The 19,190-nt window shown below is 40.5% G+C and overlaps 1 protein-coding gene across 19 annotated transcripts in view; it reads left to right on the forward strand.

Annotated features, from left to right (window-relative positions):
* Setd5 (SET domain containing 5) overlaps window positions 1–18,990 on the forward strand; it is a 74,468-nt gene extending 55,478 nt beyond the window's left edge. For 15 of the 19 annotated variants that reach the window (XM_063225194.1, XM_063225200.1, XM_063225202.1 and 12 more), the window contains 7 exons: window positions 6,981–7,225; window positions 10,549–10,605; window positions 12,417–12,887; window positions 14,209–14,510; window positions 15,420–15,553; window positions 15,977–16,065; window positions 16,386–18,990. In XM_063225194.1, coding sequence (XP_063081264.1) covers window positions 6,981–7,225; window positions 10,549–10,605; window positions 12,417–12,887; window positions 14,209–14,510; window positions 15,420–15,553; window positions 15,977–16,065; window positions 16,386–16,994 — 1,907 coding nt within the window. In that variant the 3' untranslated portion in view covers window positions 16,995–18,990. The remainder of the gene's footprint in view (window positions 1–6,980; window positions 7,226–10,548; window positions 10,606–12,416; window positions 12,888–14,208; window positions 14,511–15,419; window positions 15,554–15,976; window positions 16,066–16,385) is intronic. The other 4 variants (XM_063225201.1, XM_063225207.1, XM_063225204.1 and 1 more) reach the window with 1 other exon arrangement.
* The last annotated feature ends 200 nt before the right edge of the window (window positions 18,991–19,190 follow it).

The following is a 19,190-nucleotide window of genomic DNA, read 5'->3' on the forward strand; positions in this document are numbered from 1 at the left end:
TGTGTGTGTGTGTGTGTGTGTGTGTGTGAGTGATTTCAGGGATCGAACTCATAACCTCATACTTGCTAGGCAGTCGCTTATGCCACTGAGCTGAATCCCCAGCCCTGGAATACCACTTTTAAATTGTTGTCTTTGTTTATTCTTCTGTCTGAGATTTAAATTAATAAAATACAGGTATAACCATTTATTTAAAATACTTCATTCTGTTTTATATCAAAAATAGGGAGATTTAGGGCCTGGGGATTTAGGTCAGTGGCATAAGCGCCCACCTTGCAAGTGTGCATCGTGAGTTCGATCCCTAGTACCGATTAAAAAAAAAAAATCCAACAAGATTAATACCAACAAATCCTTATGGCAGAGTGCCATCAATATTATCAATTCACTAGCAACTTTTAAAAAGCAGTTAAAATTGTTAAGCTGACATGGATTGTCATTTGTGTGTTTTTCTATCTGGTATATGTTATATAGGTATGTGGCCAAGGTTGGCTACAAAGCACTTCATGTCCTGACTAGCAAAGATTTATAGACAAACTGCCTTTGTTACTAGGTGTCAGTCCTGGTTAGAATGGAATTAGGACCGTTAGTCACCATCCTTTATTAGGTTTCTGCTCTAGACTCTTAGCAAGCAATGAAAAAGATTCACAGAACACACCTCACCCTTAAGGATCAGCATAAATAAAAGAAAATATTTAATAAACAAATCAAGCCCAGCATGGTGGTGCTGTAATCCCAGCATTCAAGAGGCTGAGGCAGGAGGATCATTGCAAATTCAAGACTAGCCTGGGCTACAAAGTGAGATGAAGGCCAGCCCGAAATGCATAGTGATACCCTTTCTCAAAAAGACAGGAAAAAAATCAAGCAGTGATCAAATGAATGACTATCATCCTAGAAGTTATTGTAAATCCTGAGGAATTATTTTGGTTCATTAGTGAGGAAATGTATTGTTACAGTAGAGAAAAATCAAACAGATCTATATTTTGGGACCAACTCTAGCCTTTACTAACTATACAGTGTTATTGATAGCTATCTGAGCTTCTTTAAAAACAAAATACAGTAGTAATATTTGCTTTAAGGGGCTGAAATTAAATAAAGCATAAAAATTGGTCAATACAGTATCAGAGCAATACCCATTACTGTCATTATATTCTTTCTTAAGTATAAATACTGGCTACATTTGAGATTCTAAATCTTAAAGTTACATTGAAATGAAAGTATTACCATTAAACTAAAACTTGAAATGGATTATCAAAATGTCTCTGTTGCCATTAAAGTAGGGATGAAGCAGAATGTTTATTATTTGTGATATGAAAGATCTTTAGGAGCACCTAAATAATCACTTGAGAAACTTAGAATTAATAACATGTAATAAAATTCTGGATAGGAATAAATGCACAAAAGCATGTACTACCATTAATATACTTAGAAAATGAGTGAAGAATTTAAAATTTTTAATTTTAAACCTAACAAAACTAAACTAAGAACCTGCTTAGGTTCTCCTTAGATAGGTGAGCATGTCATTATTGAGAAAAATGTTTAAAGTTAGAGGAAAAGACGGGATTCTGTCATTAATGAAAAGAATAAATACTACATATAGTGACTTTGTTTCTTCTTCTGTCTGACATTTAAGTTAATACATATGTAACTCTAGGATAATACAATACAGGTATAACCTGGATTTCTCCATATTGTTTCCACCAAACTAACGTCTATTTTAAATTTTGATTAAATTATCTGGTTTAATTTTTGCAAAACCAAAAAAAAAAATTTAAGAGAAATAATGGAGTATTTGACCTTGAAGTATGAACACTATCTTCTATCTTCTAATATGAAGCTAGTAATTAAGTCATTATGGTATTGGTACAAGAATAAATGTGTATTTGGAACAGAATACTCATAAACAGGCCTCAAGATAAAGATTTGATAAATTGTTGGTTAAATTTTTTGTTTACTTAAACAGTTTTTTAACTATTATTTTTGTGTCTGTATTTTCTCTGAGTTAATATACTTGGGGGGGAATTTTCAATAAAAATGACAAGAGAATTGTATTTCTTATAATTTCGATGAGATGTATCATGTATTAAAAATGTTTATACTTCTGTACCTTGATACTTTGGATGTCTATCATAAAAAAATGTGGAAACCAAAACTTTACATTGAAGGATAATTACAAAAATATATGTACACAATAAAAATCTGAATTCCAAGTGGTTACTCAATAGTACAATTTGTATTTTTACTGCATGCAGATAATTTTGATCAAGTAGAATATAATGTTCAGTGAATTTTTCTCCTGGGATGCTCACAGGTAGAGCACTTGTCTAGCATGCATGAAGCCCTGGGTTCAGTGTTCACCTAAACAGCAACCAAAAATTATTCTTGATTCATTGTGTCAAATTAATTTACGAGCTTCCTAAAACAGCATAGTACAATGTATGAATTAGATTTGTAATCTTGATTTGTTCTTTGAATCTATAAGAATACTAAATAACATATCAATTTTCCTAGGAATAGAAGAGCTTTTAATTTGAGGAATTCAGTGTTTAGTAGGTCATTGGGGTTGTAAAAAATCAGAGCACAATATAGTCACAGATTTAATGATTTAAGCTAGGCATGGTGACATAGTGAGTTCAAGGCCCACCTGAACTACATACCGTGACCCTGTGCACCTCCCCCAAAAGAAATTAATAATTAAATAGCATAAGTACAATTTTTTGAAAATGTAAAAGCAGTTGCCAGTTATCATCTTCATTGCGAAAACTAAAAATGGATTATCAAAGCATCTCACTGTTGCCATTATTTAACATATTATAAAATTTTTAGCCAAAGGATGTATGTGTTACCTTGTACAATTAATACAGTCATCTAAATAAAGGAGCCAAGAAAATTAATTGAAAGCTAGTAGGGAAGTGTAGGGTGACTTGAAACAAACATTTTCTTAAGCAATAACATTGTGATAAAATAAATGAGGAAATCTGTAATACTCAAAATAGTAGCAAAGACTAGAGAATGCTGGAAAGCAACCCAAGTTAAAAGTGTGGTGCATCTCAGTGAAGAGGGCTAAAAATCAAGAGTTGAGTGATGGCAAAATCATGCAGTTTCCTGAATGAGACTGAATTTCATAGAATACCAACACCAGTCAAAATCCCTTTCTTTGTGGTATGCATGTGGTTGACTGATGATTACTACAGTTAACATTAACATGAAAAGTGTGTGCTAGAAGTGCTAAAGTATCATGGAGAAGCGGAGTAGAATAACCCTAACAATTTTACTAAAAAGTACATCAAGCCAACATGGTGGCCCAGGTCCGTAATCTCAGTCCTGAAGAAGCCGAGGCAAAAGAATGGCAAGTGCGATGTTTCCTTAGACTGTAGATCAATACTGTTTCAAAATTTTTACATACATGTACATATGCGCATAAACAATGTCTGTTGGTGTCATGTTGTACATGTTGCACAGAATAGCACTCAGAAATAAACCAGTGTATTTAGAAATCTGAAAGAATAAATGTGATATTCTAAATTAATGGGTACAGAATTATAACTTCAAAAGATTTCAGAAGAAGATGTTACCATAGCTGTTTGTTATAGGAAAAGAATAATGAGCACCTATATATGAGTCCAATACTTTATAGTGTCAGTGAGCTTTTACAAAAAAGATGGTAATTAACAATTGTGTTCAGATTTCAAAACTATTATGATGTTTCATTGTTAAGTATACTATTTGATTAATTTTTAAATACATATTTAAGAACATATTATACTATTACACGTTCTCTTGTCTTCCCCCTCCCCGCTCCGATTGTTTATTTTTGCGCCAGTACTAGATAGGTATTAAATTTAGGAGCACTGAGCTATGTTTCCAGCTCTTTTTTGAGACAAAGTCCAGCTAACTTCTTGTTATCTTCAAATTTGAGGTCCTACTTTCTCAGCCACCTAAGTTTACAGGCATACCTATGGTTTTTGTTTTATTAAAATGTAAATTAAGGGCAGATGGTGTCAGTGGTAGTGCTTACCTAATTGGGGTGAGGCTGTGCAATCAGTGAATCAGCCAATAAAATGTAAATGAAAATTAAACTTGGAAATAAAGGAAAAACAAGCTGCCTTGGTTTGTGGTCTGGGTTTGTGTTGTGTAGTTTGGTTTGAGAGAAGATCTCTATTTGGTTCACACTGGCCTCAAAATCGCAAAAACCCCCTGCCTCAGGTTCTGAAGTGCTGGGATTACAGATGTGGACCACCATGCCCAGCTGAATGTAACAGTCTCACCAAAGAGTTAACTTCCCTATTTAGAAAACCTTTATAAATCAAGAAAAGATAAGCATTCATTAGAATGCAGTCTAAAAGACAGGAGCAGGCTGTTCACACAAGAATAAGTAAATCAAGAAGCATATGTAAACATTATTTCGGTCTAAAAATCCAACGTGTGGGGGTAGGCCTTTAGCTCAGCGGCACAGCCGCCTGCCTGGCAAGCACAAGGTCATGAGTTTGATCCCCAGTATGCCCCACCCCAAAGATATATTAACCATTTGTCCTAAAAAGTAATAAACATGAAACAGGAGCAGGAATGTATAGGAGCAAAATTTTTAGTGATTGGTTTTTTATAATAATGAGAAAAAGTACTTCACTTGGTTAAATTTGGGTAATATTAATGCCATGTAACCATTTGAAAAGTGAGTTACAGATTTCTGTTACTTGTCCTTGAAAGATGATTAAAGGCATGCCTGGCTAAAAAAATACCTTTAGGTACAGATAGATCTTAACCACATAAAGTTTGACATCTGTGTCTCCAAAAAATAAAATAAATGGAGAGAAAAAGACAAAGGCTGGCCCATAAACTTCATGAGGGCATGTGTCGGGTCTGGTTTGTGGAGTAAATATCATAATAAGTTTTTAGTAAATGCCATTTGCATTGATTTGTTCGTGGCAGTTTTCACTCACGTTTTCTACAATGAATGTCCTTACATATTTTTTAATAGTTAACAGTGTTGGAGCTGGCAGCACAAAGGTCTTTTTTGTATGTGTGTGCTTAGGCACTTTTTAAAAAGAAAACCAAATTTAGTGTCCGGAACAAAAGACAAGTGTGAATATACTTTCAAAATAAGAAATAAATTCTAAGATCTCAGGAAAACTTAAGCTTCTCCTGTATTTCTGCTCATATTCTTCCCTCTTTTTTACATGTTTCTCTTCATCAGTATCTCATACCTGTTTGTGTTTACTCCCTTAACTCCAGAGATTTTCCCAGGTGGCAGTTTTATCCTAACAATTTCTGGCAGGTTAATCTTCATGAAGCTTTTTTCTGGTCAGGACCTACTAACCTAGAACTTTTTTGAAGGCCTGCGATAACTGTCACCCCTTAGAGCAAGCCTTGGTGATATAATTCACAAGCTAGACCACCTAGGTTTTCTTTTTTCCCTGCACATGAGAGTCCTCATCTTTAGCATGAGGGTGATGATGATAATAAGTAATGCTGGATTCACAAGTTAAGTTATACATTTCACCTAAAACACATACTATGCTGCATGGTATAGAGTAATCCCTTGAAAATGTACCTGGGTTATTTTGTTTTGTTTGATTGTTTTTGAAATAGGATCTCTATATTGTTCAGACTGGCTCTGAACTCACTATGTAACCTCAGCTGGGCTTGAACTCACAGTGATCCTCCTTCCTCAGCCTCCTCTGAATGTTGGGATTATAGGTGTGTTCCACTATACCTGGCTGCATAGCTGGCTTTTACTTTCTATTTTGTTTTGTCCTGGGGCCAGTTGTTTTGAGATTTGTTTGGGGGTTTTTGTTTGGTTTGGTTATTTAGGAAGGAGTTGGTTTTGATTCAAGGTCTCACTATTTTTTTAGGCTAGTTTTGAACTCCTGGGCTCAGCTGATCCTGCTTCAGTCTCCTGGGTAGCTGGTACTACAGGCACACATCCTTATACCTGGCTTCAACTGTCATCATTTTTATTAGTACATGGCAGTATGACCACCTCTCTTGATCATTCTAATATTCAGCATGTTTTAAATGTTTTCTTTTACAAATGTAAAAGTTTTCTAAAAGCAGAATGTATGATGACTGTTTCCCCTTACTATCTAGTTTAATGATGATGTATAATGACTATTAAGTAAATGTTCATTCAACAATAAGTGAAGGGGCTGGGGATTAGAGTTTTATATGTAAACAATAAGTGAAAAAGTTGTTTAGAGAAGCAAGTTAGATAGGTGCTTTAATTTTTTCTTTAAAATTCATATTCTGACTACTTGTTAATAGGGTCCATTTAATTAGAAAAAGTATCCAACCTAGTTTTCTTTTGATTTATTCATTTTTGCGGGGTAGTACTGGGACTCAACTCATGGCCTCACATGTGCCAAGCAGGTACTGTGCTTTTTTATTTTAGTTTAGTTTGATTGGTTGGTTGGCTGGTTTTGGTACTGAGACTTGAATTCAGGAAGTTGCACTTGCCAGGAAGGTGTTTGTGCTGCTGGCCCTTTTTTTTTTTTTTTTTTAATGTTTGGTGGGAGTTTTTATAGAAATCATGTCATAGCTTTCTAATAATAGGCACTAGATGTCAGTGGGGGAATCATGTTTGACTTCTCCACAAGTATTACAGAAAGAACAGCTGAAAAGGGACATAAATCTGTAAGACAAAATAACAGGAATATGTATTGAGCATCCCAGGAACTTCAGTGTGGTAGTAAGGACCATACAGGGTCATTTTAACAAAGTAATGTGGACTTCAGATTTTCGTCAGCTCAGTGTGATGGAAGGAAATTTGTATTTTGATTTGGAAGAGAGTAAACCCAGAACTATCCATTTGGAGTTTCTCTGGAAGATAGCATGATTTGAAATTAGCGCAGTGTAGTCATTAAAGAGTTTCATTGGACTGTTGATTAGAGGAGATGATTTAATGAAGTGAAGTGAAGATAGAGGCCTTATACTGAAGAACCTCCCATTAAGCTGAGCTTCACCTCTCATCCTTGTTTTATATTTCACAGACTTGTTGAGCCCATTAAAGAAATGGAAGTCTCGCTATCTGATGGAACAGAACGTTACCAAGTTACTTCGACCTCTGTCTCCAGTTACACCACCCCCTCCTGGCTCAGGCTCAAAGAGCCCCCAGCTGACCACACCTGGCCAGACTCACCCAGAGGAAGAATGTCGAAATGGATACAGCCTCATGTTCTCACCAATCACATCTCTTACTACTGCTAGTCGCTGCAACACTCCTCTGCAGTTTGAGGTGATTTGGGTTTGGTTGTTTGAGATGCTAGATATGAAAATAATCATTTGTGTCTTCCCATTTCAAATATATTATCATTTCAAATATTTCTTTACTGTCTTCCTACTATCCATCTCATCAAGAAAATGGGAAACCTCAGGGTTGGGGTGGCGTGTTACCTGGTAGCCTCTCACCTTGGCAGCCCCAGAGCAGGAACAGTGCTACCCAGGGTTCCATCATCTGTCTTTGGCATGCAATCCGTCATTCTCCTTAACTTTAGTAGTAAGCCTACTAGGTCTTTACTTATACCTTGGTCAGAGTACACTTTGAGTGATTATAGAAGCCATCAGTAACACCAGCCTGAGAGCTCAGGTCAGACTTTTGGACTGTGTCTCTGTTTCTAGGCCTTTAAATGAGTAGATTGTCTTCTCCAGGTTGTTTGGTATTTCCATTGTGGCCTCAGTGAACAGAGCTTTAAAAAGCATTAGGGTATGGCTTATGGTGAATACGTTTTTGGTTTTTAAACATCAAATTACTTTGTCCTTGTATAATGTGTGAAGAATGAGGCTAGTAATATGAATTTTTTAGAGGCGAACTTACTGTATTTTTAGATTTAAGTTAGAAATGTATGTCCCTCAGCTGCTTCTAACTATAATTCTAAAACAGTTTAGTGTTTAGTTTGCGTTTGAATAGGATCTATGTGTATTTTAAAAACTCATCTATTAAGCGTGGTGACATATGCCTGTAATCCCAGCACTCTGGAAGGCCAAGACAGTAAAACCACAAGTTGAAACCCAGTCTCTGTAATTTAAGGACTTAATGAGATGCTGTCTCAAAAGAAAAAATAAAAAGGACTGGATGTAAAGCTCACTGTGAAGGACCTGGGGTCAATGTCCAGTATCATTCCCCCAAAAAAGACTCATGTATTGCTATGTTGTTCTGACTTGAAATTAAATTAAATGGATCCCATCTACTCTTTCTCAGAAAAATTCGTTCTGGCCGCTAAACACACAGCTCTACCACTAGCTGTCACTATTCCAGATGTGGCTTCAGTGAAGTTGAATGTCGTAACCAATTCTACCTTCTTGTTCAACCTTCATGACAGTGTTAGGATTGAACATAACCTGGGTGTTTATATCAGTATCCCAGAAAGCACTCACAACCTTGTAAGCCAAGTTATGTGTTCTGTCTAATAATTCACATTTGGAGTGAACCTCTTTCCATCTGAAAGAAATGCCTCCCAGTTACATTTGACTTTTTAGGGAAATTACTTATCAAATTCCTGTGGTGTTCTTATTAGCCAAATACAAAAGAAGCTAATTGAGACCTTTCTCATTTTACCTTATTTGCAGTTAACTTTCAATTAGCCATTAGGAGTTTTATAGTAAGATATAATGAGGGGAAATTCCCTCTGGAAGGCCAGTAGATTTTAGGACTGGAGTTTAGTATTCAGCACATTCCCTTTCCCTTGTAGTGTTTTGTAGTATGAAATGCTACACAGTGGGAAGTATTTTTATATTTTTTAAAAAGCTGAAAAGAGGGGCTGGGGATTTAGCTGTGCGGCATAAGCAACTGCCTGGCAAGCGTGAGGTTGTGAGTTCAATCCCCAGTACCGTAAAAAAATAAAAGCTGCAAAGATAATTTTAATGAAGCATTGTCCAAGCATAATTCTTTAATACCAAGAAGGAAAGACTGTATTAAATGGCAGAATTTCCAGTGCACGATTCCGTTATTATAGACCTGTGATTTAAGGACATTTAGTCTTCCTCATTTTTAAAAAAAAAAACCTTGCTGCCTGACCCATTCTTGTCACGGTTCTAATAGCAATGGTCTTTCCGGTCTGTCCTGTAGTACATAGATGAGTAGCTGCTTTCCGCCAAAAACTATGACCCAAGCCAGACATAGTGGCACATGTCTGTCATCCCAGTGACTTTGGGGATTGAGGCAAGATCATGAGTGTGAGGTGAAATTAGTGGGCTTCCCCAACTTAATAATGCAAGTCTGTCTCAAAAACTCTGGTTTTGTGGTCCTGGGACCCACTCACATTTTACCCTCACTTTCAAAAAGTAAAACCAAACCCATGACACAGATAAGTATCAGAAAGATGTCATGAGTAAAAAGCAGCTTAATTTGGGAAGTGCTTTTGGAGTCTTTTTCTTTATTTTCCTTTTGTTTTTGTTTTAAACAAAAATAAACACTTAAGAGAAAGAAAGCTGAGAAACCTCCAGTGGAGGGTTAGGTGTACAGTGGAAGATAACAAGATCTTCAGGAGGGGAAAGCATCTAGGGAGAGGAATGACCGCAGCATTGGGAGAGCAAGCTTACTTCGTCTCCTCCCCCAGAACGCCTCCCCGTCCCTCCCACTCTGAGATCATGCTTCACTCTCCATCTCACAAGTGTGCGAGCATAGTGCGTAACCTGCCACTTCCACGCCACATAACCCTTGCTGCACTGAAGGAGCCTCCGCCCTAGCACAGCGGATGTCTGCCGCCCGGGTTGTAACTGCCCCAGAGCCCACAACATTCTGCCCTTCGACCCGAGTCCCATCACAGCTGCCGCCATCCCTTTCTGTTCTTGTTGCCTTTCACGTGTAACTACCGAGACCACACTGCTTAGTCCCTGTTTCTTAGGAAGTATTGCCTCAGATCAAAAAGGAACTCCAAGTGTTCTCTCTGTCCCTCCCCTCTTCTCTCTCTCTTTCTCTGTCTGTCTGTCTGTCTGTCATTCGCTCGCTGTGTTCCCAGAGATACAATAGTTGTTATCCAAGAAAACATTAGTAGAGATGTTGAGCTCCCATTTTATTTTGTTGAGCTAGGAATTCGTCAGTCATGTAACTGTAATGCACGAACCGTCCTAGCTCGAAGTTCCCACCTTTCTTAGTCCACAGCATGAATAGAGGCATGCAAGAGACTGAAGAAATGTGACGTCAGCAGGCTGTGGATGCAGGAACAACATTCCTTTAAGGAGGAATAAGGGGTAGAACACCTACAGAAAACAAACTCTGTAGGTCGCTAAATACTTCATCTAGAATACAAAGAAATGTAACACTAAAATGTAACACTAAAATTTCACCTCTTTCCTGATATGTGCTTGAGATGTTTGATTATAGCATGAAACATAACCAGTTTATCCTTAAATGCTTTCAAAGACATCAGAAAGCATTTCAGAGTCATTCTTTCCATTGAAATGAGTTCTGCAGATAAACATTTCCCCTATGCATTCTTGTCCAACCCTCTAAAAAAATTATGGCTAACATCTATGCTTGCTTTTATTTTTTGTTTGTTTGTTTTGTTTTGCTTCTTGACTTGGAGTAGATGAATAACAAGATGCTTTTCCCTCCTCTAGAACATATCCTCCCCTGAGAGTTCCCCTGCGCATAGGCCCGAGTCCCTGTCACCCGAGGTAGTTATCACACCATCTCAATCACACTTGGAGGCTGAGAGTGAGTGTGCATGAGTGTGTTCCTGAGTGTGTGGGGAGGGCCAGGGGTCTGAATGAATGGGGGAAGGGCTGGAGGGCGGCCAATCAGTCCCCACGAGTTGAATGAATCTTCCTGTCCATGGAGATGGAGGGAAATGAAGGAGCTGTGTGTGTGACGGGAACGGTTTTGTTGTGTGGGGTGGGTTCCTTTAGAGATCAGAATCTAGAGGTTAAGTTTAAATGATGCTGAATGTGTGATAGGACAGTTAATAAGTAAGGACTTTCATAAAGTTAATTAATGAGGTCTGTTTGTTAACGAATGAGGAAAGTTGAATTGAAAATTAGTAAGAACTGTCTTTTTGTATTTATGATCTTGGGCAGCTTACATGGGAAGAGTTGGATAATGATTTATACTTTGTTCCAAGGTTAATCTGACAGTTCTGCTTCACCATCTATTTGGGCTTTTCTTCAGAGAGTGGCTTCTTTCGGAAAGTTTTCTGCCTCGCTGCTTTCCTACATTTTCTTTTTCGCTCCTTCTGGAGTGTACAAAAAGCCAAATCAGTCTGTGATTTCTGTGTCACAGGCCTCCATTCTGCACTTTGGGACAGTTAATGTATAAATGTTAGCTCTTTGGATATTAATTGAGTGCTTTTCTCAGAAACTGATGTTACAAAGATGCTGAATTTAAATTTTAGTGCAAAAGATTTTATTGTAAAATTTGAACAAATAGTCATTACCTATGAGTGTACATGAAACCATTTTTTCTTTAAAAGTTAGTAGTCTCTCATGACCTTCCAAAAGTTAGCTGAACTTTAACCTCACCCGTTTCCAGTAAAAATTAACCCTGTGAGAGTTAACTCTGTGAGAGTTAACCAAATTCTGAATCAGTAACATTTATACTTAAATATGAAATGGAAAACAGTTTCATTCTCCAAGTGTATGAGAGACTTTTTTAGGCATCTTAATGCTTGCTGTCTTGTTAGGAAAATACAGCCTCCTCTCTCCTCACTTCTTAAAGAGTGTAAGACAGCATAATTTGGAGACTGACAGGGCATGCATGGCACTTGGGTTTCTGGTACCATTCCTAATAGGGAAGCTGTAATGACCGAATGGTTGAAAAGCCTTGGTGTTAGGAGCAGATAATATGTGGGGTTTATCTTGGTACGTTTCAGCATCTCCCATGTTCTGCAATAATGGGTATTAGTGTCTTGTGTTATGTGGATGTGTATTAGAGGTTAAAGAAAGGAGCATGACACACACCTACATAACAGTGAGAATGCATGAAGACCTGGTCAGTGACTGTTTTGATGCCATTCTCCTTACTGAGCCAGCAGCTTAAACACTTGCCTTTCCCTCTGCCTTCTGCTGTCCCCCCCCCCATCAGTATTAATTTAGAAATGAATAACACCAGAAGCTAGGTGTCCTAAGATGTCTCTGTGGAATGGACAGGGCTTAGGTAAATCCCTGGTGGTACTGCCAGTCCTTAACCTGTATGCTGACTCCACGAAGCAGATGAAAGGCTAAGCAGGCAAAATAGTCACGTTGAGCCAATTACCTACTCCGACTTTCCCAGGATTCCCATCTGGAAAGACAGCGTGTTGGGGGAGCTGAGACCTTAGCAGGCTAGCCTGTGTAAACGTGCTCTGCGGGTTTTCACGGATGCTGACGTGCTCTCCCCTCTGCTTCTCTCCCTGCTGTCCTCCCTTGTGCATCCCTGCCCTCTCTCCTTCCTTTCCACCCTCTGACTGTTTCCTTTCCCCGCCCCATGTCTCTGTTGGTTTGTATTCTTTCAGCTTTGTCACCGAAAAGACCTGGACTTGACCAAAGTAGGCTCTCTCGATTCCAACACTAACAGCTGTGCCGACAGACCTTCCCTGCTCCACTCGGGTCCTTCGGACCTGGCTCCGCATCCCTCCGGTGGGCCTGCCTCAGAGACTGCATTCACAAGCAGGAGTGGGGACGGACACCAGCCCCTCCTGAGAAACTCGGACCAGGCGTTTCGGACAGAGTTCAACTTGATGTATGCCTACTCCCCTTTAAACGCTATGCCTCGAGCAGATGGATTGTATAGAGGGTCTCCCCTCGTGGGGGACAGGAAACCCTTACATTTGGACGGAGGATATTGTTCCCCTGCTGAAGGGTTTCCCAGCAGATATGAACATGGCTTTATGAAAGAGCTCTCTCGTGGATCCCTGTCACCTGGTGGTGAAAGGACCTGTGAAGGAGTCCCGTCTGCCCCCCAGAACCCCCCACAGAGGAAAAAGGTAAGTGCTTCATGTGTCGTAGGCCCACTTGTTAAGAATGTTGACCGAATAATTTAGTATTACTAAGTTTCATCTGTGTACTTAGTTCTGTCCTTAGATAAGTAAGAGCTGATCTCTGGCAGGCCCAGTGTGAGAGTGTTTAATACAATTTGTTGACTATTATAACTATCCAGTAAGGCTGGGGATATGAATTAATAACTAGAGCACTTGCCTAGTTTATGTAAGGGCCTGAGTTTGATTCCCTAGCACCACAGGACCAATCTCTAGCAAATTTAAATACCTACTGCATGCCATACATCTGCTAGGCAAGAAGCTATTGGCTGGAAAAGTGAGAATATGATTGCTTACATTATTTGGCATTTCCTAAGTTTAGGCACTGTTGAGCTCTTCAGATACATCTTATCCTTATCATAATCCTGTAAGATAATTTCTCATTTTGAGATGAGGAAACAAAGTCAAGTTAAATATTTTTCTATTCAAAGAGGCCTTAGCTAATAGGGGGAAAAAGATAATTTGGAGTAAGAGCGGTGGGTTTATTGGAAACAATGAAAACTGTGACAGCTTTTATAACTGATGTGTTCACAGGGTGTCACAACACCCAGAAGGTACACTTGGGCAGGGGCCTGTGATGGGCAGTCAAGAACCAACAAGGAAGGCTGGGTGTGTGGAGGGGAGGTTAAAAAGTTTCCAGATACCTACAGGTTTTCTAGAGCTGACTTGCTAAAGTGTACACTGTAAATAATGTCTTCTCCTGTGGCACTAGTTTCCCTGTGTGTAACAAACAGTACTGAATCCCTGTTTATATCTGTAAAAATTCAGCATATTGAAAAACCCTGGCAAAGAGATTTTTTTCTTCCCCTCTTTTCCCTTTTCTCTTGTCCTCTCTTCTCCTCTCCTTTTTGTTGTGTGATTTGGTTTGGTTTTGGAGATTTTTTAAAACTACACACAAGCTTTCCTATTTCCTCTCCGTCTTCTAGGTGTGCCCATTGTTGGAAATAGTTATGATAGCATGATTCTGTGATTAAATAATGGTAATTTCAGGTTTTTTCGAAGGAAGAAAAAAATTGCTGTCTACTTGATGAACAGTGTACTTCAACAATGTCATCTCCTAGAATATTTTTTCCCCTTACCAATTTTTGACTGGCTTAATTGTCTAGCTGCCCAGATAGCTGTCACACCTGGACAACAGTTGCCAGGTTTGCTGCCTGCCTTGCTTGTGTGCTTCACTCCTCATTACCAGGGTGTCAGCCTCTCTTCTTTCCCCATTGCTAGGGATCCACTCATGATACCCAGCCACAGTACATTTGATTTTCCTTCTTAGGTATCCCTGCTAGAGTACCGGAAACGAAAGCAGGAAGCCAAGGAGAATTCTGCCAGTGGGGGAGCTGACTTGGCACAGCACAAAAGCAAGTCTTCAGGGGCCGGGCAAGGCAGCAGCGACACTGCTTCTGATGCCAGTGCCCATGGCACTCAAGGATCCTCAGCCCGAACCCCATCATCCCCTCACACAAAATTCTCCCCATCTCATTCTTCTCTGTCCCATCTGGAGGCAGTAAGCCCATCAGACTCCAGAGGCACTTCTTCATCTCACTGCAGACCTCAAGAGAGTATCAGCAGCAGGTGGTAAGTTTGTATTTGGCATTTTATTGTGACATTCAGAAAGGTAGTATATATCTAGTACCATCCCAATATTGCCTAAAATGTATGGGGACACTTGTCTTAGAGAGCCAGCCCGTAGTGCTGTCTCTCCTAGTTAGCCTGTTCAGTAGTATCGGCCACATTCTCCAGTCTTGCATAAGCAAAGAGTTAATGTGGAACAGCATTTTATAAGGTATATATATTTATGGATGCCCTTGAGCTGTTTCATTCGGTTGGCACTAACACTACCTCTTGTATTTTCTCGGTTCACTTGACAGGCAAGTCAGGAATTCAACTAAATTCTGTTTGAATTAATAGATGTCTCATCACGTGCAGCCAGCATACACAGAACAGTAAGACATTCTGAAAGGAATTATATGGTTTAGAGAAGACCAGTGAAATACACAATCAGAAATCTAGGAAAGAAAAGATGACACATGATTTTATCATTGGGGCTGGGGATTTAGCTCAGCGGCATAAGCACCTGCCTTGCAAGTAGGCGGTCGTGAGTTAGATCCCTGGTGCCGATTTAAAAAAAAAAAAGATGATTTTATCATTAATCTGATAAACTACTCCTTATATGCCAGGCAGATAATTTCACAGAAGAAAAATAGTTTCAAAATAAATTTTAAAAGTTGACATTTTTAGTATACTTTCTCCTTTTGTTTTTATCTTCAAAGGTATTTTTTCTAAAAAAAAAATTTTTTTTCTTTTGTATGTGACAGTTTGAAAAAAGAGTGTATGGTTTGTTTTAAATAAATCCCACTCCCTTAGACATTTGAGGGTGTTTTTAAGATAATATTCCATATGTTACATCCTTTCTCAGGATTTATTTCAGACTTTTGATTGACTTAAGGCCTGTGGCTTAAAATTGTGCCCTGTTAACTTTTGCAGGATGGTTCCCACATCAGTGGAGCGACTCCGAGAAGGAGGGAGCATTCCTAAAGTCCTCCGGAGCAGTGTGAGAGTGGCCCAAAAAGGGGAGCCCTCTCCCACATGGGAGAGTAACATCACAGAGAAAGACTCAGGTGAGCCCCTGGCCTTCTGCTGTCAGCCAGATTCAGGGACTTGTGAGCTGGTCTCTACATGACTTACACCAAAAGCTGGGATGAGGTGAGTCAGTTGCTGGTGCACTTTGGACTCTGCCACTTGCTAAGTTCCAGCCCAGTCTTGGTCTTTTGGCTACAGTATAATATCTAGCATTGCTTGCTCTCTTGTCTGCTCTTTTTTCCCAAGGAATATCTTTCTGTAACTCTCTAAAGTCCTGGATCTCCACTTCGATGAAGGAGAAGAGAAGGAGACAGGAGTCAGATCAGGCATTTAGCACACAGCCCATAGCGAAACACCCCGTGGCCCTTCAGGCATGCTGCACTCACTGAGTTTGTCACAAGGAGAGCAACATGGGTGGTGACTGAAATGAACAGACAGGTTGACTTTATGATACTTTCCAGATCCTACAGATGGAGAAGGTCCAGACACACTGAGCTCAGCACTCTCCAAAGGAGCAACCGTTTACAGCCCTTCCAGATACAGCTACCAGGTGAGTCAGGACACTGCTGATCTCTGGGCATCGGAGTGTGTAAGTTCCAGATGTTTGTGATCCTGGCCATTTTATGCACTTGGGCTGCTGGCATTGCATATAATTTCCCATCCCTGGAAGTAAGTCATGATGTCCTCGCCCTCAGGTATAAATCCTAGCAGAAAAGGAAGCAGTATGGTGGAGACAGCTTCTTAATGCCTTTGGTATCGGGGGAAAGAAAAAGTCAAAGAAACATGAAGGGGGCAAGTTGGAGATTGTGGATATTTTCAAGCCCTTGAAGGAACTTGTTTACTTCCTTATGTTTTCCTCCCCCACTCTAGCTCCTGCAGTGTGATAGTCCAAGGACAGAGTCACAAAGCCTCCTTCAGCAGAATTCCTCCCCCTTTAGAGTACATCCCACTCAGTCTCCAGGATACAGTTATCGAACTACTGCACTGAGACCTGGAAACCCCCCCTCCCACAGCTCTTCAGAATCATCCCTGTCTTCAGCATCCTATCCCAGCCCTGCCCACCCTGCGACCACAGACTCCTTGGCCCCATTTACGGGGACACCAGGGTATTACAGCAGCCAGCCACATTCTGGAAACAGCACTGGCAGCAATCTTCCAAGGAGGAGCTGTCATTCTAGTGCTGCTAGCCCTACTCGGCAGGGCCCTTCGGACTCGCCAACCTCAGACTCAGTTTCTCAGTCCAGCACAGGAACTTTGGGTTCCACCTCCTTTCCTCAGAACTCTAGGTCGTCATTGCCGTCAGACTTACGGACTATCAGTCTGCCCAGTGCTGGGCAGTCAGCTGCCTACCAGGCCTCCAGGGTATCTGCGGTTTCCAATTCACAGCACTACCCACACCGCGGGAGTGGGAGTATGCACCAGTACCGTCTCCAGCCACTGCAAGGCTCAGGAGTCAAGACTCAGACAGGACTCTCCTAGGGCTTCTGGATATGGGCAGCCTGAACTGAACGGGCCCATAGCTGCTTCCCTCCAGCTGCCTCTGGAACCTCGGCGAGCATACTGCTGGGGAGGGGCTACAAGGCACCAGAGGATTGGGTCTGGTCGACAAGAAACAAGACTTGTGGTCGTGACTGGCCTCTGGCCTTGGAGAAAGATGTAAAACTTGTCTGAAGCAAAGACTATAAAGAAGTTTCTCCCTGCTGTTAAGGGTACCTTATTGACAAGCAAATGGTGTTTCAGTTAGTAACGGTTCTAAGTGCAATGAGTTGTGTTGAAGCCTCTGTCTCCCATCCTTGCCTGTAGCCAGTAGTCACTTGTGCAGTGAAGACATCTTTTTAAATTTTAAAGAAGTTTTTATTTCAGAGGAAAAAAGTGAGAAAAGCCAATCTCAAAGCCCCAAGGCATCCAAGTAGTGTTAGGGTTTTATGCACTTAAGGAAAAAAATGGTAGGTATGTAAGTGTTCATCCTAAAAGAACCATTCCAAAAGCAGATGTCTGGCTAAGGTGTGTCCACCCAGAGTACTCCTTACCTTTGTCTTAAAATCACCAGGAAATAGGCAGGGATATTAAAGCTTGGAGCTTGCTCTGACTGAGGGGTACGTGGCTCTCCGAAAAAGAGCTCATGGTCAGCTCTTCATTACTTGGGAGCAGATTACCTGAGATTAACCCCCAGATGTTAACATCCCATTCCTCCTTCCCACACTGTTTCACAGATTCCAAACCCTCGGAGTAAGTAGACCAAGTGGAGTGAAAAGTGATTCCCAGTGAAGTCAGTTACACCTTTTGGCAACAGATTTGACAAGGAAGGATCTCAAGTGGTCTGGGAATTGCTAGATTATCTTTCCTACTCCCAGTTAATCAGGAGTTGGATCCCATGAGTAGAACCGCCTCCATGATTGGGGAGCACATACTGGTGACTGCAGGGTAAGGGTGGAAGGTAGGTTTGTGGAGTGGCACCGACAAGACTGTGATTGTGCGTGGGCTTGCCCCACTTTTCTTTGGGGGGTGCTTATGTGAGAGTGGGCCAGTGAGAGAATTAGCAAGCCACCCACACCCTAACACTGTTCTGGATGAGAGACGAGCAGACTGGCTTCTCCCCATCAGTGCATTGTGCCTGTTGTACACCCCTGGAGGTGCCCTGGAGCAAGCCCAGGCGGGGTACACAATCTTTTTAAATTCCATATGATTGCCAGCTTATTTCTTTCACTTGTTTACTGTAATATCTGGTGTGTTTTTATTTATCTAATTTTGTATTCAGTTATAACCATGGTAGGGTAGTAGTACAGGACAGGTGTAATCCCGGTGCTGCAGTGGACCTGACTTCTTTTCTTTTGGACGAGATAATACTGTGAGTCTCCCTCCTTCTGATTTGTTCCTTTTCTCCAGCCTCTTGTGCCCCTTTCTTTTCAACCTGTCCTACAACTATCATATGCACAGTCTTCTCTCTTCGTGTGTGACTGTTACAAAATTTCACTTTTCAAAATTGAAAATCAGGTGTTTGCTCAAATGAGGAGAGGTTTTGTTTTGTTTTGTTCTGTTTTTTGTTTTGTTTTGAAAGCTGAGACCTCAGCAGAGTACTCTTTTTATTTCCTCCACAAGCCCATCAGTCTGGGAGAGCATTGGGAGCGGAAATCATGTTGCCTGGGATGCCGGTTTCTTTGTATATTATATAAAACGTATGTAAATGTCTCTCCATTTGGGCTGGGGTTTGCATTCTCCCCTTGGATGTTAACCAAGGGGTGAGGCCAGCGGGCAGGCGGCCCTCACCCTGCCTGACACGCGCAGAGACCCCAGCCACTCTGTGTGGGCAGGGTGCTGTCAAGACCAGACCTCCTGGGGGGTGGGGGGGCTCTTGGAAGGAAAGAAGCGTCACTTCTTTCTCAAGTGGAGTGTTTACACCTTGCTGTAACATTTGAACTTTCACAAGAGATGTAATAATTTTGATAATAAAATTCTTAACCATGATAATCATAAAGTTGAAAATGTTTTTGTTCCATTCTATGAGCTTTACCCCTTTCCTACAAGGTGAATCCCTGTCCTGTTCGGGAATATACTTCCTTTCTCTTTCTCTTTCTTTTTTTTTTTTTTTTCCTTTTCTTTCTTTGGAGACAGGACCTTGCTGTGTTGTTGGGACTGGCCTTGAACTCACTGTAATCTGCAATCTGCCTGACTCAG

Source organism: Cavia porcellus, unplaced genomic scaffold (genome assembly GCF_034190915.1).
Source record: "Cavia porcellus strain 051 isolate PalLab524CR breed Dunkin Hartley unplaced genomic scaffold, mCavPor4.1 scaffold_15, whole genome shotgun sequence".
Taxonomy (NCBI): domain Eukaryota; kingdom Metazoa; phylum Chordata; class Mammalia; order Rodentia; family Caviidae; genus Cavia; species Cavia porcellus.